Source organism: Kryptolebias marmoratus, linkage group LG8 (assembly GCF_001649575.2).
Source record: "Kryptolebias marmoratus isolate JLee-2015 linkage group LG8, ASM164957v2, whole genome shotgun sequence".
Taxonomy (NCBI): domain Eukaryota; kingdom Metazoa; phylum Chordata; class Actinopteri; order Cyprinodontiformes; family Rivulidae; genus Kryptolebias; species Kryptolebias marmoratus.
In genome coordinates this window covers 13531670-13557600 of record NC_051437.1, presented here as the reverse complement: position 1 = coordinate 13557600, position 25931 = coordinate 13531670, and the positions used below count along the sequence as shown (strand labels likewise).

At 38.7% G+C, this 25931-nt stretch overlaps 1 protein-coding gene across 2 annotated transcripts in view; it reads right to left on the bottom strand.

The window, feature by feature from the left end:
* slc12a5b (solute carrier family 12 member 5b) overlaps positions 1–25931 on the bottom strand; it is a 48138-nt gene that overhangs the window by 16985 nt on the left and 5222 nt on the right. Inside the window, exons 3-6 of one of the 2 annotated variants that reach the window (XM_025004447.2) lie at positions 17445–17634; positions 2271–2374; positions 1973–2113; positions 926–1072 (exon numbers count right to left, since the gene is read on the bottom strand). In XM_025004447.2, the coding sequence (XP_024860215.1) occupies positions 926–1072; positions 1973–2113; positions 2271–2374; positions 17445–17520 (468 nt within the window). In that variant the 5' untranslated portion in view covers positions 17521–17634. Of the gene's footprint in view, positions 1–925; positions 1073–1972; positions 2114–2270; positions 2375–14819; positions 15132–17444; positions 17635–25931 lie in introns of those variants that run through there. The other variant, XM_017409667.3, reaches the window with a different exon arrangement.

Genomic DNA, 25931 nt, shown 5'->3' with positions numbered 1-25931 from the left:
GGGACAAAACCTTTGCAGTCAGGGACCTAATTAGTCAATAATTAGTACTTTATCAGTCATGACATCAGTCACAGAGCACAAAGAATGGAGGAAGAGCCTCAAATCTTCATCCAGACTAGGCAAATGAGTGCCAGTTTTTCAGGCTTCTAAGACAACTCTTTCCCAGAAACGACATACCGGTGTGGAAGAACGTTACATTAGCTAATATTAAAACCTTTACGCCTTTGCATGACAGTGTTTAGTTTGTTGCGGTTCTTAGACTGACACCTTCACCAGCCTCCCAGTACCACTAACGTAAAACAGTCTATGCTCGGCACACACACATACATTCACGTAGTAACAGAGAATGGTGTCATTGCAAAGGAGTTGAGGTTTAATATTAACTAATGTAGAATTCTTTCACTCCGGACCAGAATATTGTTTTTTTGAGGAAGAGTTGTTTTATAAGCCTGAAAAATGATATAACACTTGTTTGTCTTAGCCTGAATGAAGACTTCTGCCCTTCATACTCTGTGCTCTATGGCTGACGTCACAGCTAATAAGGTCCTAACTATTAATAACTATTAGACAGAACATCACTTCAAAAATGACCAAACTATCCATTTAGTTTTAAAAAACCTGTCAGCTTGGTAATCTGATTAGAGTTAAAGTATTTCTCTAAACCGAGGTTTTTCACAGAGCTATCTACAACATCTAAAAGAAATAAATTGTTCATAACTTTTCCACAGAACCCCTCTTTTGAGCACCTGAACTGTCACTTTAATGAACATTTAAAGTTCCTACTAGAAGCAATAATAAAATTTGACTTGAAGGAGCCAGACATGAAACCATCAACCTTTCAACAGTGAACAGAGTGGGTTTGTCTTTTTTAAAAACGTTAAATCAGAAGTATCACAGAACCAGGAGCATCTGCAGCTTTACACACCGTAGAGCAACACATGAAGACGATTATGAAGGAGCCGAAGACGCCTCCGATCCCGACCATCCAAGTCATCCGCAGGAAGAGAATCACCCCGAAAATATTCTGGATACACGGCAAGTACACTCCCATCAAAGTACCCAGCTGGGGTGCCTGAAAAACACAAAACATAACCTAAATTCTAAAAAAACCCAAAGGAGCCAGTGTTTGGATTTATACAGATCAGCTGGAGATGGTTAAAGTGAGGTCATGTCAGTGACCGCTCCTAAAAATGGATGAAAATAGAACAAAACACAACAATAGTTATAGTTATTTTAGCTGCTGAATGTAAAAAAAGTTCCTGCAACAAAAAACACACTGGTACTTATTTGTCTTTTGCTAAAATCACATTCACATCATGCACAATTCCTGCATATTCATAAAAACAAGTAATCAGACTTTTATGGATACATCAGGCATCTTTTGTGCATTCTGGTCTGCTCTTCTTGTTGTCTTTAGCTTTAACAGAGCTGTCCTTTTTTAAGCCCTCTGATAAAATCAGGATGGCATTTTCTAAAGACGTTTATGCCGAGGGATTTATTTTACATCCTTTGAACTGAGCAACAAAAACAACAACAACAAAACAAGAATTTAGATGCTCTCTCTCATCAGGACATTCAGTACACAACAGAGGAGTTTGGCTAAAAACAACGACTCAAAACGGCTCTACACGAGCCACTAAATAATCTGTTTGGTAGCGGCTGAATGAGGTTTTCATAACCTGTTTTTGATTTTAGTGGGATTTTAGATTGTTTTAATTGTCACAGTTTATAAATACTGCGTGCACTCTTGCCTTATTTCTATGATAAATTTTAGTTTCGTGCCTACACTTTGAAAAACAACATAAAGTAAATAAAACTGAAACATCTGTGGGATCCTTTACCCTTTACACTAAACGTATAAGAGTTTGATGACACTCTTTCGTCATCTTTGAGTCACATCTAGGTTTTACAGATCAGTTCACAATGTGTTTGTCATCCACCCATTCACACCGACACTCCCGCGGTGCTCTACCTTGACGGGCTTTTTAGAGGGACGTGCCCCCTCCTCATTATTCTCAGCCTCCTCGTGCTCTTTGCTTCCAGTCGGCAGGTTGGAATAATTGGCCAGGGTGCTGAGCAGAGAGGAAACCATCGGGCTGGTGTCGATCTCCTCCTGCAGCACAGACATGCAACATGGTTAGACTAGACCTGAAATTTAATGACACATTTGCATCAACTTTAATGCGTTCTCACGCGTTCACATTTTCTGGCACCGGTAAGAACCCATTTTGCACCAGATACCAGTGTGGATCACTGAGCGCCGTCCCCACCTCAAACAGAGCCATGCTCTTGATGTCGTATTGCTGACTCTTTTCCACATTAGTGGCTGCAGTGCTGTTGATGAAAGGGCAGCTCTCTTTGGGATTTCCATCACCTAAAAAAAACACAAACACCAACCAGCTAGAGTGAAAACCTCTACAAAGACCCCATGTTTTGCTGGTTTAATGGTGAAGAAGCTTTAGGCGGTTGTTAACGTGATGCCAATGAGAAAAAAACATGAGCAATGATCTTACCCATCAGTTTGGGAAGGGTTGAAAAACCACTTCCAAACAAACTGGAGTCCATCATTTCAGAGTGAGAAACTTTATTCCCAGTTAGAAGGCAAAACGTCTCAATGGTCAATAATAAGACCAGAGGTTCATTTCAGTCTCTCTGGCCTCCGATGACTTACCAAATGGTAAAGGTCTTGATCGTACAATCAGAAAAGGACTAAATGAGAACTATTTTGTTTTTAAAATTGCAAGAGGAAAGCTTTTCCCCCTATAAAGAACCTCACAGTACGGCCTATTTAGCAAAGGTGAACTGTTACGACATGTCCCTCTCTTTGGACAGGTAGAAAATCCAAAATGCAGACGTTTGGCCATAGGACAGACTGCCATATCTGGACAAAACAAACCCAATGAGCGGAAACACCACTCAGTTTCTGCACTGTATTATGAGAAGATGATCTTGGATCAGGTAGATGATGCAAAAATGCCCCCTCTCTCTCTCTCTTTACTGGGGTGAAGAATCACCTGTGTGACTCACGAGGTGACATTATTTCTTTTAAGAGTTTTAACTGTGATTTCTATCCCAGCATGAATAAATGCTCACCAAAAATGACAACAAATGAGGAAACCAAGCTGCTTTTTGTGTTGTTGTTTCTTGTGTCAGCTTTAAAAAAACACAAGGTTCAGACTATAAATCTGTCATCTCAGGTTCCTGAGTCTGAGAGCTGACATGGTTTCATCCAAAGTCAGAAAGATTACTGCTGCTGCTGCTGAATACCTCCACAAATCCTGTGGCTGGTCATGACAAATCCACTCAGGTGAAACAAACTGCAGCTTGAACGAGTCTTTAAAAGTTTAGCCAGTTATATTGGTAAACAATAAGAGGAAAATATCTATATATTCTTAAAAAGTTAGAGTGATTGACTTAACAATTATTGGTCAGAATGGGTATGTGTTGCAGGTATCTGCCTAGTCAAAAAGAGAAACTCACATTTTATAAATAATATACATGTATTATATTTTTATTAGTTATAAGTTTTATTTTAGATGCCCAAAAATGTTGTTTGCCAGATCGTCCTGTTGATATTACAAGGCAAGTTTGTAAGACTTCCACAAGGAGTCCTGTATTTATTAATTTAGGGCTTTTGGACCTGCACTTAATAATACTATTAACTATGAGACAAATTTTAGAAATAGAGATAATAAACAATTCTTATTAATATTATTTAAATGTAAATGTTTTCAGTTTTAATTCTCATTATTAAGAATGTTAATGTGACCAAGAGGGATGCTATTTTTAAAAATCTAATTCTATTCTATTCTATATGCATGCATCACTCAATGCAAAGGCAGAAAATATTCTCCATACAAATACTGCATTATAGTTCACCTTAAGGATTGCCCTTTACAAGCTTCCTTGTTCTTAAAAAACAAAAAACTTTGTACTTATCTCAAGAATGCGAGATCTTAGAGTTGTTTTTTATTGTGTGTGGTAACTTTTACAGTTCACCAATCCTGCCTTGGTGAAGCTTGTCCTTAACGTTTTAACAGAGTTACTCATTGTCTCATCATGAAGACCTCCCTCTGTGCAAATGTTTTCACAAAATTTACATAATACACTGTTAAGGACTTTGATATTAAGCCCTTTTGGCAGCATGACCCTAAAAAGCTTCAACTTTACTTCCACAAAGATGCTGAAATGATTGAACCCCTCCCTCCAGCTCGGACTAATCTGATGTCAAAGTGTGCGACAGACAGAAGCGTCTCTGACGGGGCTTTATGGATCACTTCTGTGATCCATTATCTCTTTTTCTGGCAAAATCTTGAAAATCCCTTTGTTTTGTTTGGCTGATTTATAGAGCTAATGCCACTTTATGTCTGAACTGAGTGTCCACTGCTTTTACATCATGAAATATCAAAAAATGCACCAACTCAGAGGCGTTATTAAATGGCTCCATCGCAAAGTGGGACTTATTTGAGGTGGAGAAAAGTACAGACGGGGATCAATCAAACATTTCTGATTCATTAATTAGGAAGTTAATGTTTTCATGTAAATGAGTAAACACATGAAACGGCCTCACTTTGAGGATAAACAGTAATAATTACAATCAGCGGATAGCAAGTTAATCTCAACTTTTTACAAACAGGCTGGATGAACCTCCTCCCTCCTGTCGGAGCTGGTAACTTGAAGCTCTTGTTTTTTGTTTTTGCTTTTCTGCAAAACTGGAGTAAAAAAAAAAAAGTAAAAAGCTGTGGAATACCTAAAGTTACAATCCCCCACATGCCTGAGGGTGCACATTCTGCTCAAAAACATCCATCTAAAACATAATTCCTGACAATATATTAGGATTAAAGTTGTTCTCGTCTGTCTGGACGGTAATCCTGTTCAGGTAGGACACAGTTGTTTCTGCTGTTCACTCCTCTTTTCATAAATCTTGTTGCTCAGAGTGAAAGAGCCGTGCAGAACTCGTTCTTCCGATTTACGGTATAACTCACTCTGCAGCAGATCCGTTTTATTAAATTCAGCCATGCTTTCTTTTATATAAAAAAACCACCTCTTTTGTTGTGTTTATTACTTTCTGGGGCCCAGAACAAAACCTGACTGCAGAGCAGAGTTGCAGCGGAGGTAGGCCATCCTTGTTTTTAGAGGAGAAGTCAGACAGTCTTGCACCTGAGGGGCTTGATGAACCGGGCTGGTCTTGTTCTGTTTTAGGATTTTAGCTAGAGCTTATAAGCTCTGATCCCTCCGAGCAAAGTTTGGCCAATCTTTGTAGACATAAAACATCACAAAAGGGAACAAAACAAAAGAAAAAAAATCCTTTTGATTAAGTAAAAAAAAAAAGAGTAACTGAACATGTTTTTTTGTTTTTTGTTTTTTTTCAATAAAGTGTTGAAAAAGACGATCAAAAATGAAATCTCACAATCAAAGATTTTTATAACAAGATTGTGGGGTTTAAGTTTTGTAACCATAAAAAACTGCTGATCAACATGAGCCACATACAGACAAAGTAAAAAAAAAAATCACTATTAAAATAGGATAAAATTAAATAAATCAAAACAACTATTTATCCTTAAAGCTTGGGTCACAGAGACGAAATAATTGATTTATCTAACATTACTTTTGTGACAAACAGTTCATGAAATGTTGAATCATTATCTTCATTTAGACTGAATTAAATTTGGTCTTATCAATAAAACACCACTTCACTGCAAAAGGCCATCTGCGCAAATAAAAAAACTCAGAACAATCTGAGCAAGTTCTAAAAATAAAGACGGAAAATAAATCTCCCATCAAACAGGGATAAACCTCAGGGGGGAAACTGGCTCAGGGACGACAGACATCTCTGGAAACCAGTTAGTCGTAACTCCAGAGAAGCAATGAAGAGGCAGCTCTAAAAGCCACCACCAGCAGGATAACAGCATCTGAAAGTAGGAACTTTTAGACATTTAAAACAAATCCTTCAAACTCCTGACGCAGGACTTGAGGGATGCAGCCTTTGGTTACCTGTTTGCTGAAGCCTCGTTAGTTAAAAGAGGAGGTGGGGGAGACTGACAGGAAGTCCTTTTTTTAACTGGAAATAGAAGGAACAAGTTGGGGCTTACTAAGTTACATGAGAAGAGTTGTGAAAACCAGAGGCAACAGGTTCTATGAAGTGATTATTTTAGTTTTTGTTTTATTTTAGGGCTCCAATCCTCAAAATGTCCGAAAGAAGAGTAACTGATCTGTAGATCATGATGGAGTCTCTGTCACGGTCTGAGACTTCAGTTTAGCCACTGGTGTTTGGAAATTTATTCAACAAAAATATTAAATAAAGAAAAGCACCATCAGGCTTCAATCCACTATTCGAATAGTATCTAAACGAATGCACTTGCATGTCAGATTTCATGACATTTGCTGTGCCTGCGTGAAACATTTCTGAGAAGTTATCAGCTCAGAAACAGGTCTTCGCTTCAGAAGCTGATCTTTTGTATCGCTGCCATAGATGCTGCTTGACAGCGGCCATGTGCAGATGAAAGGCCAGAGATTTGTACCCTTGAGCTGACACGGTTATTAAAAAATGGACAGTTCATACAAGCTTTTTAGAGCTTAACAGGACACGAGCTCAAGGGGATTATCCAGCAGCTGCTGGAGGCTACAGAGGAACGCAGAAATTAACCTCTGCAAGTGAGAGAGACGTGTCACACGAAAGTCTCGCTGCCTGTTCGCCTCAGCCACTGTAACCAGGAATTAAGGTTGATTCTACGAAGTTATTTGTTTGATTTACTTCCATCTTCTCATCGACACTTTGCTGTCTTTGCCTGCATGTCAGTTTCTTAGGGGCAAAGGTGAAAAATGAAAAATAAAATGAAATTTAAAAGAAAAAATCCATAAAGACAGGAACAAGGACAGAACATCTGCCCTGTTTACCCAGAATGGACAAGCCAAAACTTTCTTCAGACATGATCTTCATGTTTTTTGTTTTGTTTTTTTGCAGCCATTATATTTTATCTTTCATTTTATTTTCTCCATTTCTTCAAAGGGAATGATGCAAGTTCATCAGCATGAATAATTCAGTCCATCAGGCACAGCAAATATGCCAGATTTAGACACAAAGGCTAATTTTAACGCCTGATGCGTTGTTGGGACAAAAAGTGGCGAAAAAACTAGAAGCAGAACTAGTGCCAAAAAACTCATAATTAATAAAATTACACAGTCAGAACACTCCTAAATTAAAACTCTGTACAGAATACAACAGAAATGATTCTTAATAAGATTTAAACTGAGTGACCATAGTTTTAACGGTTTAGAGAACATAAACCATAATGTTCCTTCATTCTGTCCAACAATTCCTGAACAGCTTTTTTTAGATAGATAGATTTCATTCAGTAAATTAGTCAAAAATGGGGAGCCAAACCATGAAAATAACAATAAATAAATTGTACACATGTATAAAATCTGTACCTTTAATCACATTTGGTTTAAAAACTAGTTTGACAATGATGATACAAATTTGGCTTTTTATCCAATACTGTCAAAGCTAATTTAAATAAACTTTGTGGGCTATTTGCAGCTTCCTGTTTGAGTCCAGCTGGTCAGACAACATTTTCAACATGCACTTACTCTACCTGCTACTTTAACATGTGGATCTCTGTTTACAGACCTCTAAAGCAGCATCCTGTACACCCAGTTTTACCAACATTAGGATATTAAGATTTGATCTAATTCCATCCCAGAGTGAGGCTCTGAAGCTATCATTAAAATAAAACACATGTGAATTTGATAAATTGAATGTTAGGGTTTTGGTTCGATGCAGACAGAGAGGACGGGTAAAGGTAAATGAAGCTGAAGTGTCATGATAATCGATAATATGATTCATCAAATGCTCCCTGCTTGGAGTCAGAATGTCTACCAGAGAAATGAAAACATGCTTGTTTGTGAAGACAGTGTCTGTGTGCAATGTTGAGTTAACTGGGTCTAATTACTGCCTTAGAAATTACTAAGGAATATACTGTAAGTGTGATTTTTGTCACTCTCTCAGAAGGAGATACTGATTAAAACCATGTTCTGATTGTTCAAATAAACCTCCCAGCTCTCAGTCTTTGAGTCCTTTGTTTAAATCTAAAATAAAATACACACAATAAATACATGAAACACCATCTTCTGTTGGTGAAACTGAAATTACAGCGTGTTAAATTCCCTAAAGTGAGAAAACTCCAATAATTCAGGGAAACACATGGAGCATTTCGATGATAAGACCCAATGGAAAGAACCAACATTTTTCATCGGATGCTAACAAACTAATTCCAACGGGTCTGACAGACATGCATTAAGCGTAAAGTCAAAGTTAGTTTGATTATATTCCTGATCTGTAAGTCTCTGCTCGGCACACCAGCCCCTCTGTTCTCATCTTAACCCATGAAGATTTATATAAAGTTCATTTCAGTTTGAGGCAAAACTTGTTTTTTAGTTTTGTAGGGATGTAAATCCTGTTAGTTTGGTCTATCCCTGCTTCACTTTGTTTTGAAAACCTAAAGTAGTTTATGGATTCTTTTATGCTTGTATAGATTTTGACAGCTGTCAGAAAATAATTTTCAGTATCTCTGAAAAGAAAACCTCCAACGTTTGCTTCATTCTTAGATAGCCATTATTTTTTAAATTAAAGTGAAATGCCTCTAAAAACACATTTTATATACAGTATATTAGTACAGACTTTAAAACCTCACATCTTGCAGTGACTGACCACCTGATATTTCTTTATTTTTGGCACATTTAAAATAATGACACTTATATAGTAACATTTAGAGCCACTTAGCAAAAGTTTAGTTTGTCAGGACTTGGTCTTTATGTAACTTAATACAATATTTTATGACATTCCTATTATATCTCTAAGACTATTTTAGATCACACCACAGTGTCAGACGCACACGGATGTTTGATCAATATGCCTCTGAATGCACCGGGCATACAGATTCAACAAAAAGTTTTAGTGTGTAGTTTCCAGAAACAGAAGATTGTGGGAAACAACACAACCAGGAGTCAAACATTCAAGCTCTGTATTTCAGGGTTTTTGTTAAATTTATTCAGTGATCGTTCTGATGTAGGTTTTGTTTAGGCTTATCTAGCAAAGCTTCGCTATAACACGAGAAGCAGAAAAATAGTGTTTGTGTATTTATTGTACTCACTCGCAGCATTCAACTTCTTCCAAGGCACAAAAATATGAGTTTGTCTCCATTAAACGCTGATCTTAGAGAAATTAGTAACTAAAAACTTTAAACCAGCCTGAACATTTCCAGATGTAAACGTTTCAAGTAGATTAAAACAATCTTGCCGATAAAATCAATTTACACTTCTGCTGCTCCAGCAGACCCGTTTGTTGGGAGATCAGCACTTTGTTTGAGCGAAAATTAGCCTTCTCTGTTTTTAGCTCAGCTGATAATGAGATCACCATGCTCTTGTATTTGTTAGTTTGTATGGAGAGAAGATGCTCTGAAAAGATATCCGTACCTATTAAAAAAAAACCAACTCATAGTATGTAGGTTTTTGCAGAATATTGTGTTCCTTCATATTTTTTCCAGCCCTTTTATCCACTGATTAACTGTCAATAATCTCACCTTTATCTCTTTGTGTTTGCTACGCTTGAATATTTTCAACAGTTTAACCATAAAATATAAAATGTTAATACAAATAATAATTTTCTTAAAAGATCTGACATAAATTTGGTCAGTAAATAAGCCACACATCAATGCTAATTGGATGTTTTCATTAACTACAATCAGCTACTGATAACAAAATGCAAAGTTAGGTCGGAGGAATAAGTGTTTTTAAAAAAGTAAGCAGATTTTAAAATTTTCATTACTATTATTTGTTATTACAAGTGAGAGTTGGTGTACACTCTGGACAGGTCAGCAGTCCATCACAGGACCACATAGAGACAAATGAGACATCCATAAGGACCAATTAAAGGGATAATCTAGTCATTTTTAAAGTTATGTTTCGTCAAATAGTTATCAGTAGTAAGTAGTTTAGAAAATGTAGTGTAGAAAAGGGCAACCATCCTGCATGTTTTCCTTGTTTCTCTGCTCCAACACACCTGATTCAGTGGTTAAATCACCTCTTCATGTTCTGCAGAAGCCTGTTAATCACTCATTGATTCAAATTAGGTGTGTTGGAGCAGAGAAACAAGGAAAAAATGCAGGATAGTGGCTCTCCAGGACCAGGATTGGAGACCACTGCTTTAACATATTCATCTCTGCCACAACAAGACAGCTTTGCCTCCTGCCTTGTTGTGCCACCATCTCCAAACCAGAAATTGCAGCACTCTCACTACCATCGTGTAAATATTTCCTTTCACGCTTGCAGATATCTTTCTGTCACAAATCACCCCGACACTCCACCTGTCTTCCGCCTCTCTTGTGCTTTGCTCGTTGCTTTGAATGGTTGGATGGTTGAACCCAGGTACTCAAACCCATCCACCTTTATACTGCTTACTGTTTTAATGGTTTCTCTCTCATTCACACACGTAGCCTTTTTCCGACTGACTCTTATTCCTCTTCACTCTTGAGCAAACCTCCACCTCTCCAGGCTCTCTCCCACCTGCTTCCTAGAGTCATCTGCAAACATTTTAGTCCAAAGGGGACACCTGCTTGACCTTAGTTATACAAAAACCTTATATCTAGTTTTGCGAATTCACAATCTGGGAAAATGTTCGGCTCTTCAGGTGCCAACTTGACTTGTGTAATAAAAAGCATTTCTCTTAAGTTTATATAAAGGTATTTCAAATGATACATTTTCCAGTTTATCTTGAACAGTAGAGCCAGCTGCAGCATTTCAGCCTCCACTCAACAACAGGACCGGTGTGACGTGAGTTTCGCCGATGGTCCTGTTAGCAAGGGTCCTCCAGGTCCCTCTGCAGCCCAGAGATATGTGACCATGCTGACAATAAGTGCCACGATAATCTTCTCATTCAAAATGTGCATGAACACAACCACGTGGACAGCTTCAAGATCTCAGTTTACTGATGTGGAAAACTTGCAAAATTAATAACATATCAGAGCAAAGACTTCAAAGCATTAAACAACTTCTGGCTTTCTTCTAAATTTCCTAGTCGCTTCTTATTCCAGTGAGTCGTGTCCCTGACCCATGATAACACAACACACACAGTATGTGAAAGCAACAACATCTGAGAGTTTTTTCTGTATTTTAACGGTTTACAGCTGTAACCCTGGTGCAAATAGTGCAGTGTCACGCCCACTAGCTGCGCATCTATGCAGACGTGTCGAGTGACACTCCCTCAGCGAAATCACAATGGTGGACAATCTGCATTAATGTATGGGCAATCAGGCAAATAGTTTCTGATTCAAACACCAGTGGATGAGCTGACAACATCTGGCGAGCAGATTAAATCCGACTCGGCGGTCTGTGGTTCTGACAGTGAGGGCAGATGTATGAAACCAACTTTAATGGATAGGCTGACATTTACTCATGTTTCACTAAATCAGATTGACAGAATTTTAAAAATTAACTAATTACCAGTGTACTATACCTTATTATTTAAAACCTACAGACAAACCCTGCTCAGAACCTGTATTAAAACACAAATTTTCCCTTTTCTATGGACTCAACACATAAAAATAATAGGTTTACTATTTAAGTTTTGAGCTAAATAAAGCTCTCCTGTATGGTGTAATTGTTTGTGCCACCTGGATGATGTGCAGTGAGACTGATGTGTATGTGAAATAGAGTAGAATAAAAATATTCAGGCTCAGTCCATCCACCAGAATTGGCTGCAACGAAAAGCGGCGTGAAGACCAGGCTGAGAAGTGGCTCGTTCTGCTATAACCCACAGACGTTTCATTAAGACTGTGTCACCTTGTGAAAAAAGGGCAAAATATGTCTCCTTTATAATCAAATCTTCTCTGAAATTGGATTACCCACACATGACGTCATTATCTGAGTAAATTGTGCCAAAGTTTTGGCATTGACATGCCCTCCGTTTATCTCCTGCACCAGCTGCTCCAGATGATACAAGCAGTGGTTTGTTGTCAGCAGCTCCAGTTTAAACCCTGGTGTAAAAGAAATGACAGCATACAGATATATCATTTCATTGTTGCACAAAACTGTAGCTTTGACAGAAACAGGACCCATGCAAGAAATCCAGGAGACATTGAGAAACGAGAAAAAAAACAACACAAAAATAACAGAAAAACTTTTCTGCAAAAATTACTTGAAAAAGCTGAAACTGAATTGATAAAATAAAACTTAGCAGAACAGAAAAATAAGATATAACACAAACTAAAATAACATTGGAAAGGTGGACAGCAGCGAATCTCAGAACAAAGCAATAAATGTAAGAAATAAAATGTTCAAACTCACTGAAACTCATATTCAGTAAAGTCTGAGACAACAAAGTCTTTATTGTCCTTACAGACTCTGCTAAAGACCCCAAAGGGTTCCAGATAAAAGACGACACCAGCAGAGAGGGCTGTCTGCAGGACAATACGCCAACAGCCCGGGTCGTAAGACGTGACTGAAAAAGATTACTTTGCCAATAATCTTTTTCTTGTATTTATTTATTTACTTAGATCCTGTGTTTAGGTTGCAAAAGTAATTGAGAAAGGAGTGAAAAGAACCAGGAAGTACGTACATGCAGTCCCAAATTTAGAAACGGCTTGTTGAGCCCAGCTGCAGAACAAATCGATTCTCTGGTTGTGTCGATAAAAACAATGTTAGGCAACAAATTAACAGTTTAAAATAGACTTGATGTTTTAAAATAAACATCTCATAAAATCTTTAACAAAGTAATCCAGATGATCCTAAATTAGATGCTTTTCATGCATACAGTCATTATACTCATCTGAAGTGTCGATTCACATGTCATCATCTTTGGAAAAAAAATAGTGATTATATGTCTCCATTTATGTCTCTGTCAATTTTCCTCCTTATCAAATTGTATATTTCAGCTACAGGTATTACTGGACGAGAAGAGTTCAAATCTGTTCCTATTTGATCAGTAAAGTGCTACACAAGTCAAAATATAAGTAATGATTGTCAAGTTTGACTGATGGTTTGGACCCAACATGCAGACTAAGACGGAGCTCCAAAAGACAAACTAGTTTATTTAAATAACAAAACAAAAGACTGACATGGCAGCAACAGAGGCTAAATACCAAAAACTTACTAAACCCAGAGTTGCAGGGATTACGGGGACGAGACACAAGGAAACCAGACAGCACATAAGTGTGACAATGAACCAGTGAGTAAGATGACCAGGTTTTAAAGACTGAGGGTTAGAGGAAGTAGAAACGAGGGACAGGTGTGGGTGGTGAGGCGGGCTGATGAGTACTGAGCAGAGGAAAAGTGACTGATGACAAGAACACAAAGGGCACAAGGAGCAAAAACTATACAAAGACATATAACATAAAACGAAAGAAATAAAACAGAACTACCAAAACATGAAACAATAAACCCAATTCAAAAGAAACTTAAAGAATAACTCAAACAAAACCCCAAATCCTGACAGATACTCTTATTTCAGAGCTGTTTCTTTGAATGGAGCCAAACATCCAGCTGAGAAGGAAGTAAGATACAAAGATTTATTTGTATTTCATTCATGTTTTAGGAAATGCTGCTGATGTTTTCTTTTTACCCCAGTAGGTGCTGGGCTCACAGTTAAAAAACCCACTAAGCTCTAATAAAATGGTTGTTCTGCGGAGTGTGATTCTGCATTTAAGAATCATTATGTGCTCTTTTTCTGTGCACTTTCTTCATTATGTGATCACACTCACGTGTGCCTTCACTGACACCTAGAATGTCACTCTTTATTCGTGTAAAATCATTGTTTAAAAACAAAAACTAAAAGTAACTTTCGGGTCTTAATCAGCATCATCTTCCTATTTGTTTACTTTAAAAAAAACTGCTGTTAAAAGAGGAATTAGAAATGAAGAAATTCTGCACTAAACTTGAAAGTAAAGGTTGAGAGTGTGATTCAGAATGATCCACAGTAAATATATATATATATATAAAAGATCTAAATATAAAACAAGGGACATGCGTGGTATATTAATGCAAACTAGATAAATACTGAAGATCTTACAATTATGCAAAATACCTCATTTAAAGAAAATCAGCTTTAAGTTGTGTAAATTTTAAACAATTAGCACTTTGTCCAGGACTGGTTACCCCAAGAAAATTCAGCTCAACAACTCAGAACTTAATGAACAAGAGGATATTTTACTTTCATTTGTAAAAAGAATTAGTGACATTATATGACAGAGGTATGAGTTTCACCCCTGAAAACACAGGAAGTCCACCTCTAAGCTATCAGATCACACAACAGCAGTTTGTTTTTATGAGATGTGAACGTATCTGAACAGTGTTTTAGTTTGGTTTTACACTTTGTAAAGAATGAAAAATGACTTCTTGTCACTCAAGACTGAATTTCCTTCGCAGAATGACCGACTAAAACAGAGAAAATCATCAGAAGGTGTTTTACTTCACTACACTCTTTCTTGCCTCCCGATTATCAAACAAAAATCTGTCTGTGTATGAATGTGATTGTGTCTGTATTTGGATTTCAAGACGTCTTATTCATACAAAGACCCAAAATAAGCTGTAAAGAGTCACATTTCCTGAGCGTCTTCAAGTAAAAACTGATCAACGTGAGTCTAATGAAGAAAACGTGGAGCTCCAGAAGGTGTGATACCTGAGGGCCAGGTACATGTGTCATAAAGCTGATGTTCCTAACACATCTGACACATGTGCGACCCCTTTCAGCTCCGACACAGGCAGAACCTGATGGTCTCTGCACAGACACTCCACTCTCCTCACTCTGGGACAGGTTTATCACTCACCCTGGCTGTTGGGTCCCCCTTCTCCCTCCTCGCAGTCCGTCATGCTGTTCAACATCCCCTCTCCTCCTCGACTGGCTGAGAAAAAGTCAGAGTGGGTCGGAAACAAAAGAGTTGCAGTATTTCTGCCTGCCGCTGGAAACTCGGCTAATTAAAAGAGACGAAATGTAAAAAAAAAAAGCTGCGTTTTGAACGCTGCTTCACTTGTCGGTTCTGATTTCTGTCTCTCACCACCGGGAGCCCAGAGAGACTGAGAGCTGCTGCACGGTTTGAGTGGATGCTGGTGCTCCGTGTCACTCACATGCACGCTCTCGGACTCTGCACGCCACTCACCCCCCACCACCCCCAGTCAGTTTAAGCCATGGTGACTGCATCCATCATGCATTCAGAAGGTATTATCCACCCCCTCCTCTTCCTCCCTCCCTCTCTCCTCCCCGTCATGCACGCTGACCATCATCCATCCTGATGAGAGATGGATGGAGAGGGACTGAGAGACAGAGGGGAGGCACGGGCAGACGACAAACGACTGCCTCCTGAGATTATACATCTCCTTTCCTGTGCTTTTCAGACAGAAGAGGAGATTCCACTTCATTACTGTGTATTCATCCTTCTTTGTGTTACATACCCCCCATGTGACATTTCTCTTTTATACTTTTCTGTGCGGTCACGGCGTATTATCTGTGGGAGAGCTGGAGGCTGCACTTTATAACTCTGTGAACTCTCACTGTTGCCCCACACACTGACTGAACTGACTGTCTGCAGACTTTTGGACTCCCGGAGTGCGTGGGAGCCAACTTTTTCATTTTAGGTATTTATTTAAAACTCGTAATGGTAAGAAACAGAGGAAGAAGAAGCACCATGAGTAACTTTAAAGGTGATAAATTTGTGATTGCGGTGGCTTTTTATTCACATTTTTCATATCTATGTTTAGTTTGAAAAGAAAGACAGAAAAAAACCCAATTAATTACAGGAACTTTTAGCAAACTAAAAAATCCAACAATGTTTTATTAAGATATAACTGAATAGTATTTAAGGTATTTGCACTGTTCCTTGTGCCCTTGAGGTCACTGAAAGGACTTGAAGCTTCAATAAAATTGCAAAATGTGAGGAATGCAGCATTGCAGAGCTGAGAGTAAAGAAGTAACAATAATAAAAATAAAAGCTAGTGAAAGGAAAAGACAAGAGCGAGGGAACAGGATGGGATAGAACTGGGTGGACAAAGTGGTAAACTAAAGGAAGAGCGCATGTAAGACCATGAAGCAATAAAGAAAGAAGAAGAAGAAAGATCCACTGATTGTCACACACCTGAGTGTGTGAAATTTGTTCTCTGCATTTGACCCATCCCCTGAGGGAGCGGTGAGCAGCAGCGGTGCCGCGCTCGGGAATCATTTGGTGATCTAACCCCACAATTCCAGCTATTAATGCTGAATGTCAGGCAGGGTGACAATGGGTCCCATTTTTATTGTCTTTGGTATGACCCAGCTGGGAATTGAACCCACAACCTCCCAGTTTCAGGGTGGACGCTCTACCACTAGGCCACTGAGCTAGAGAAGAAAAATAATTACAAAAAAAAAACAAAACTCACAATCCAGTCGGTTAAATATAAAGCGTATCAAGCTATAAGCTTGTGGATTATATATGCTTTCATAGGTCATTATTCATGTCCCATACAAACTACACCACTGGTCTTGTGGTAAATATATAATGGCCAAAACACTAAAGGGGCTGAATGGATGAAAAGAAAGTGGTGGTGGAGGTGTGTCTGCTCTTTAATACTTTCACATTGTTTGCTTGACGTTATGTAATATTATACTGCGTGACCATATCTGGGTAGGCAATGTAAGTGTTTTGGCAGGTGTTTGAACATACTTTATCATATGATGGACACTAGCTACTGGCTTCCTAATACAAATTTATACAGCACATATATATGTACACTGTACACCAAGTGAAACGGAGGAGGCAGAGGCCCTGTGCAAGACGAAACAATCCTGGATTGTGGAAGAGGAGGAACCATCATGGAGAGATAACACCCTGCATGGCATGCAGACTGAGGGAGTGGCTGATATCAACAAATCCTTCCAGTGGCTAGAAAGGGCTGGACTGAAGGACAGCACAGAGGCCAGAGTCAACCACACCAGACAGGACCCAAGATGCAGGCTGGGCAAAGACACCCCTGAGACAGTCCTGCAGCTGCAGGCAGGCAAAGGGTACGTGGAAGCCAAGTGGCTGGAATAGTGTACAGGAACATCTGTACCGAGTATGAACTGGAAGTCCCACAGTCAAAGTGGGAGTGGTATAAATACATTAGGAGGCGCTGGTTACACTTAAAATCATGATTTCTAGCAAATGTTTCTATTTTCAGTCTTCACTCTCTTACCTCTGCTGTGGTCTCCATTAACTGATGAGGAAACATCTGGTTATTTAGATAAAAGGATAAGGTTGTATTTTTTACCCCCAGTTTGTAATAGGGGGACCTTTTGAATTTACTAATAACAAAATACAACATTTGTCACAGCAGCTTAATTCTCCAACCCTCAGTTCATTAATTTCCATGTAGAGATCCACTTTTACACGTTTCCTGCTGTGGGCGGCCCGAACACAGAGCGCTGCTATTACCTAACTCACCGTTGTCCTGCCCTGTCAGTGAGAGTGGGTTGCTGGCTGGGCTTCGATTGGCAGAGAGCCTGGGAGCCGTCTTCATCTGGCCCAAGCGGCTTTAGCTCTTAACCCACAGGCGCCTCCCTCCCTCTTCGTCAGCCGGCTGCTGCAGCACATGTGGCCCTGAATACCAGGGCTGTCAAACTCAGTCACCCCTCTGTTGGCAACAAAAGAAAACACAGTGTTCCCTTTAAAAAAAGAGAAACTAAAAAGTGAAGAAAATGAACGAAAGCACCTACATGCTAATAAATATGTGGCTGTACACAGGCAGGGATACCCTGGAGTGAACTTCCTGGTGGCCTAATCCTGCAGATTAAGGTCATGGAGCGCTGGGATGAAATCCCCACTTTTTTTTTCCTCTGTTAAAGGTGGAAAGAAAGAGGCCTGACCTCAACTCTTATCACCTTATTCTGTTCCTTTGACTGATAAGCAGCGATATCACACCTGAATACTGTCACACCTTAAAAATAAAACCACATCAATAACTGACCACTGTCGTCGTGTAGGATTACTACACATAATTTACGCATTCACATGCAAATAAAACCAGGTTTTCTTGCGATGCACAGTAAATTATTATATTTATTACAGTTGTATTTTGTTTTCTAGATTTTGTACATTAAGAAATAATTGATGTTTTATTTCCAGGGTTTTCCTTAAATTGATTCTTTTGAAGTGGAGTTCTGTTGTAAAGTTATGAACAATTAATATCTCACCTGTTGCTTTGAGCACCCTCAGTTTAGATGAACGGAGGTAAATTTTCACCAGAATAATGCATTAACAGCTAATCCAACCTGGGCCAAGCTGATCCAAGGAACAAAGTGGATTTCAAGTTGTCATAAAAACAACTCCAAATTTAAAGATTTCACTGCCTTTTGTGTAAACGCTGATTTATAATGCATTCTCATCAACTTCACATTTCACATTTAGTTACATGGACTTATTTGTTTTTTTTGCATGTACAAATATTGGCAGCAGCAGCTAGCTGTAGCACTTTTAGTGCAGCCAGAGGCACTTCCTGATGCTGCGGGAGTAACCATGTACTGCAAATTAAAAATATCAAGAATTGACATAGCTATATTTGAGACTTTTTATCCTTTGGGTGTTCTTTTTTTAATTGTATTTATTTATTTGTAATTTTTTATTTCTAGTTCTTTATTTTTTGTAGCTTAGGTTTTGAACTTAAAGAGATGGTTTAGGCTTTTGGAAGTGGTGCGCTGTAGAGTTGTAATTTAGTAGTCAATGTCTACTTTTACAGGCTTTTAGTATTAATAATGTAGAGTCTCAGGAAGAAGTTTGATTTTTTTCTTTCCTTTCAGGAGACACAAGTTAACAGCTAGTCTGACCAAGGCCAGTTCTAAAGCAGATTTAAAACAACTTCAGTCTCAAAAATTTCACAGGGGACCTTTAAAAGTCATGCTTGCTTGAATCACAATAACATTTTTGGAGTTTTAGATGCTTCAGCTTCTCATTAAGTAGCTTCCCTGCCAGGTCACACCTAACATGTTCCACTTGGATCCTTATAAGCTGCAGCCGACCTGGTCTTCAGAACCACAGACTTCATGTAAAATAACCGTTTAATGGAAAAGTGATATCACTCTGCTTGACGTCCTCAAGGGGATTTCTGCCTCGTTTTCCAGATTTTGGGGGATTTATCAGTTTCTATTTCAAGTAAGATACTATTGATAACAACTCCCCAGAGCTCTACTTCCAAAGATTTGAACTATTCCTTTAACTTTTGTGTTCAGTTTTCCTCATTTCCTGTTTTGCACATCTGGGTTTTGTTACCAGCTATCATTCACACGTTCTTCATTTGTCAGCTGCTTTCTCAGAGCATATTTATCGCAGCGTTGAGTTATTTCCCGTCGGCTCGTTGTTTGTGTTGTCTTTTGTCTCACCAGGGTTTCAGTTAGTCTGGTTCGATTTGGTTCTGGTTTGACTGCGTTCTGTTATTGTGCCAAAACGGCGCTTTGTGTTTTCGGGATATATAACAACATTTTAATCAGAATCACACAAGCACAGAGAAAACATGCAAACTCCACACAGAAAAGGCTGAAGGCCTTTTTATTGTGAAGTAATGGTGCAAATCTACCTTTCTAAAAACACATTTTTTAAAAATGTTTTTATTAGCGTGACAGCAATAATTAATGTATTTTCCAAGCTGTCCATTCTTTGTCCTCAAATGAGCCTCATCTATCCATCGCCAGTTCAACAACCACAACAAAAATCAGCCATCCAAAATATTACAGATTGATCTGCCTTCGTCGTGAACTTATTTTTTCTCCTCTTCAATCAAATTGGTTAAGCAGTTTAGCAGGAAAAAAAGTCAAATGGTGTAATCCTTTTTAGCAGAGCAAAACTCTCAGAGTGATGACATGTTGGAGCTTGTGTGTGTGAGTGTGTGTGTGTGTGTGTGTGTGTGTGTGTGTCAGTGACGGCCTGAAGCTGAAACACTGCTGGTAATGTAGGTAAGGTGGTACAAACTGAAGTCTTGTGTCTTGAATGAAAGGAATGAAGGAGCTTCTTATCTCAGCGTTAGATGATAAATAACTTCAGGGTAAGATACTATCACTTACAACTTTAATGACTTAAATGTATCAATATAATTATTATTATTTGTCAAAGGCTATATTGCTGTGTAATCTAACGCCTCAGAAAAAGATTAAAAGCCTTGCATTTCTTGAAGGAATGCATATCAACCGCCACCTTCCATGTCAGAGTATTAAAGTAAGATCATCATCTTATGATAAAAAGGAACAGAGTTATAGAAACCAGTGGTTCAGTCAAACCTTGAAAATACTGTTGTACACTTTATTGCCAAAAGTATTCGATCATCTCTCTTTACACACATCTGAACTGTGACATCCCATTCCTCATCCATAGAGTTTAATCTGATGTTGGTCCACCCTTTGCAGCTGTAACAACTTCAGCTCTTCTGGGAAGGCTTTCCACAGGTTTAGGAGTGTTTATGGGAGTTTTAGACCATTCTTCCAGAAGCTCATCTGTGAGGTCAGACACTGATGTTGGACAGAAGGCCTGGCTCAGTCTTCGCTCTAATTTATCATCTGTACATCCAATGATTACTTTCTGAGACTTCTATTAAAATCTGTTCATTGGTTCGTGATATATTTTGCTACAGACATTTATTGCAAATGATTAAAAACAGTCACAGAACCAAAGCCCTGATATTCACATATTCTCTGCTAAAGTGAACCTTCAGTGCAATGGCCTTTCGTGTTTTGTCCGACACAGACCCAACACTTTATGATTTCAAAAGGTATTTTTACTGCAGGCCTCTTCGTCGGGTTCCAGTTTCACTGTGTAGTGTTTCTGCTGCTCTGAATAATATCCAGCAGATGGAGACACAGACCTTTTTAGTTCTTCCTGAGAACTTCAGTTTTTGATTTTTCAACCATTTTCTTTATCATTAATGGTTCGTTATTCACATTTCTATTGCGCTCAGTCCTCAGTGTTGGTATAAAAGGCATTCCATACCTCTGCTATTCCTTTCATATAATTTTCCTTTCTATTTCTGTCTTCTTTTATGTCTGCTTACTGTTTCATCTGTCTTAAACTTTTAATTGATTCGCAATCTTGCCAGCCCGCCGTAATTTTAAATTCCGACATTTTTCTGAGGGGGGATTGTTGTGATTTGAGTTACAGCTGAAACTGTGAGAGGAATCCTCTCATCTCTGCCTCATGCTGTGTTATGACAAGTCTCAAAGTTTTGGAATTCACTTGAAGGGCAAACTTTTATGACGAAGCAGAGACACGAGAGATGTCACAAAGCGCAATGATTAATGGGTTTAATATGTCTTTTTCTCTGCTATGATTATAGGATGCTTTCGAAGTGCATAACAATGTGTAATATAATTCAAATGTGTTTTTTTCTCTCCATCCTCTTGGTTGTGAAGTTGAGTAACGTGGATCTCTGAGTCACTGAAGTCAATGAAGCACAAAAGGGTGACGCAGCTTAAGAAAAATGTGTTATCAAACAGAAAAATAAAGTCATATTTCAAATATTGTTGCTTTTGATTCGGATCAAATAAAAAATATATCTATCTCAGTTTGAATCACTGTATAGATAACAAATGAAAAAAAATAAAGGCCTAAATCTGGGGGTTACAACAAAATTTGCTTAGGACCGAGGACAGCTTTTGATGCAGAAATATAATAATAATAATAATAATAATAATAATAATAATAATAATAATAATAATAATAATAATAATAATAACAATAAAACTAGCAAATAGCATAAAGATCACACTGATATATGTCTAATTTGAAACAAAAATCTCACACAATCAATGAGAGCTCAAATTATGTGATAGGGATGAATCTCAGCCAATACCACACCACATTTTAGGTCAGTATTTGTAAAACAGTTTGAGTTGTAGCCATTAAAACAATTATTTTAGGACTTTCAGGATAGTAGCAGCTATCCTGAATTGTGTTGACTTCCAACGTTAATCAGCTGTAGGTGTTCATCCAGTGATTACTTTCTGAGAGTTTCGATAAAATCCATCTGATGGCTCCAGAGACATATAACGCTACAGACAAACAAACACAGTAACAGATACGGGCAAAAATATTATTGTCCTTTTCGCCTTTGCTGAGGGTAATAAAAATGAAGTTCTGAAAATCCTTACAGGTAAATCAGCATGACAGCTGAGTACGTTACAGAACGTCACAGCAAAAACAAAAGTCTGGCTGAGTTAGTAAAGCGCATAGAGAGAACAGCACCTTCAAACGTGAAGCTTCATCGCCATGGAAACTAAGATCTGTGATCTGCTCTCTGCTGAGTGAGAAAACTCATCTGGAGAAGATTTCATGTCTCTGACTGAATGGACAGTCATCTAATATTTCACACATACTTTCTTCTTCCCAGGCTGCTCACAGCAATCTGGGTTTGCTTATAGAGCAGCGAGCAGCGGGGGGTCTCCGCAGCAGCCCGCTGAAGAGATACTGCCAATAGCACTGAGCACAAACACGCGACTGATTTCTGTGTGGACCACGGGTTGCACAAGCTGGTAAGCTTGTCATGAAACAAAAGATGTTTTTTAATTCTGAAATCCACCTCTGAGGTTCAACAACCTTTCGTTAAAAGCTGTCAGTTTTGTGCCACATTTTCATGAACTAATTATGTTTTGTTACAGATAAGTATGGTTTATTTAAGCCAGTGATCATCACCTGTATGACCACAAAAAGGGCCACCAGGTGATCACTTTTAAAGAGTGAGGGGTTGTGCAAATTCATTGAAGCAGCTGTTTTAAGCAGCTGTTTTTCAGGTCAACTTTTAATTTGAAGTTCTTGAAGAGAGACATTTTTTTCTCTCCTGAACACAAACGAAAGGTTTGTCTTCCTGTTTCCGAGCACTTCAACTCTAACTGGTTCACCCCAAGAATAAAACACCCAAACACAGCAGTGCAGGAGGGACGTTCAGGCCTCTAGACGGGAGAAAGAAAGCAGCAGCAACACGAGTGGATGATGCAATGCAGAAGACGCAGCTCGTTCATCCACATCTTGAGGCCAAAGGACACAACTTAGACAGGTGGTTTGAAAGAGGGATGAATGAAACCATCAACGTAAAGATGAAAAAACAACAACATTAAACGGAGGAGGTGACCACAGCAGGTTTTATTGTTGAACACCTACAGCCGCCTTCTCTTCAGGCAGTTTCACAACCGTTCACACCTTGAAACATGTTGGCCTCGTTAGGAAGCATTCAACAAGCGACAACGACCCAAACGACTCACAGGTTGAAGCGACTCAAGTGACCTTAACAGACAACCAAGAAGACAGATGGTTTGAGAGGGGAGTAAAGGAACCCAACCATGTCAAAAGGGAGAAACCAACATTAAACAGAGGAGGAGGTCTCAGATTCCAGCTTTCAAAAACATATAATGGAGCTTCAGGCCTGATTCCCAGTCAGTTTCACTTCAAACAGCACCTTCCTTCATGTGACAAGAGTGGCCCATCAGTGAGTCAGACAAACAAGGACCCCAATGAGCCTCCATTGTTAGGAGAGTGAGAACAATTTGCAAGCTATCCAGCTTACATCACGTCTCAGCTTTAAAAGCTCAACTCCACACTCTCTATGTCTGAACTGAGAAAGCTCCTCGGATGAGAAGTGAAACGTCTTCAATAAAAGTCCAGTTGTTTTTGTTTTTTACCCTTTTTTGAATTTTCCATGGCCTGGATGACTGAGAATCTACACCAGCACCATAACAGCCTATTACTGGGTGATGGTTAAAACAATCTATCCCACCAAAGTTTGGTATGATAGTAGCTGAGAGTTATCCCCATCACATACTCCAAGCGCTAACAGAGCCTTTGAGATCTTGCGATATGGAACGAGGTCGCGCATAAAGTTATTTTCAAGGTTTGACCAAAATGGCTACAACTTTTTCAATTATCCTTTTAAGATGATCTTTCTTTAAAAATCTGACGGGCGATATGCATTCCTTCAAGGAATGCTAGGGCTTTAATACTCAGTGGTGATGCTCTTGTTTTGTAAGCATAATCTGTCCAGAGTCAAGTTGCACAAATGAATCCATGTAGTACTATAATAGTGGTCTAGCTGTTGACACACACAAACAAATGCAGCTTGTGCATAATTTAAATTGGTTGCACATTTTACATTAGCTGACAAAAAGTGACCCATTTGATCAGTTCATGGTGATAAGACAACCACTTTTTAAACATCGATTTAAAACTCCGTGGCATAAAAAGGGATTAATAAAGCCTTGCATTGCTTTAGGACACATATATTTTGCTGTGTTTACCTTCTGCATGATGCAACCAACTTCTCAAGCTGAGATCTGACTACAGAAACACACTTCTGAATACTGTCGATAAAAGCAGTGGGAAAAAGCAGATACTGGCAATGGTTTTTTTTTTTTTTTTTTTTACAAGGAAGAGTTTTATAAAAAGGGATTTGAAATGGATCTTAGCGTTTTCTCTTTTGTCTTAAACTGTGACCTAAAAATAGTTATCAGTTATCACCGACTGCAGCTCTCAGTGATCAAGGGACAGCTAGTCTAAGATGTATTTGTGAGCAAGGCTTTGAAGGCGGGCTGTAAGAAATCACATTAGGAGGCATGCTGATGCTGTGAATCGGACTTCCACGTGAGTCCGAACAGTTTCTTCTCATACAGGATTTTACTGTGCTGTGCACCCAACCGTGACGGTGAGATAACCGTCTGTAAATCTACTTATCTAATAAAAATTACATCAGTAATATTGTGTGAAAGGTTAACAACAAGGCTCTTTGAAACAAGTGAGCAGATGAAAATCCAACTGATCTGGATAAACTATCACTTGTCTTTGGAGAGCTAATCAAAACCATACAGTCAAACATCTACTTGATGGCTTTTTATGATGACATATAGGACTCAGAATATGTCATATTTATCATTATGTGTAGAACAACACAGTGCAGAGCTCGGGCCAAATTGGATGAGAGACTGAAGAGACAGTTTGGACCAACACAGGCACGGAAAATACTCAACAACTGGGAAAAAAATAAAAATAAATGAAGCTTTTGTTAGTGATCCCTTATAGAAGAAAATGCTGGAAAGGGTGTAAAGAAAACATTCAACACCATCAGATAAACTACATAAAAAGCTCTTCCAGTCCAGATTTTCTTGCTTTGGCTGGTTCTCGTCATTAAATGTGCATTACATACAGATGGGGACGTGTCATCTGTGCCTAAAGTCACAGAAAAATGTGTCGAATGAAACTTAAATTTTTTTGTTCCACAAAGCCTCAGAGGATTCATCTGCCAACACGTTTAAAACTGTCAGTCTTTGGTGTCAATAAAATCACTTCCTCCTCATGTCCTGTTGTCCTGCTTCAAAAACAAACAAAAAAAATTATAAGAGACCCTGGAGAGGATGTTCAGGACAGTTCGACTGCTGCGAGCGAGATCAGGGAAAAGACTCCTTTCTGTTACAGGTCAGATTAGTGTCAACAAAACAGAAGGAAAAGTTCAGTGTTTTAATGTTGTTTTTTCCCCCCATTTATGAGGATCATGGGCGGAAGAAGAGGCAAACGCTTTTTTGGATTCTTCGGTGGTAAATCAGCTACGCCGTCACTGTAAATAGTATCTTGGTATAGACTGTTCACTCATTCAGAACTCTGCTAAAACATGAATGTTTAAATGTTAAATCGTGACAGCGAGCTTGCTACGACGTGCTCGCATGTTACTTTTCACAAGCTTGCAACTGAGAGGAACTTTAAACATTTTAGAAAGCCACATTTGCAAAAGATTATAAATCTAGTAGTCAACGAAGTGGTTAGAATTTCTTTGGAGCATCATCCAGAATTTACCATCCAAGGTGAAACAGCTACAACTCAGCTAATTTTACAGAGACTGCGCTAAAATCGAGATCTGGTTTTAAAACTTTGCCATAAACTGCTGGCATCAACTGTGTCTGTTAGCAAAATATC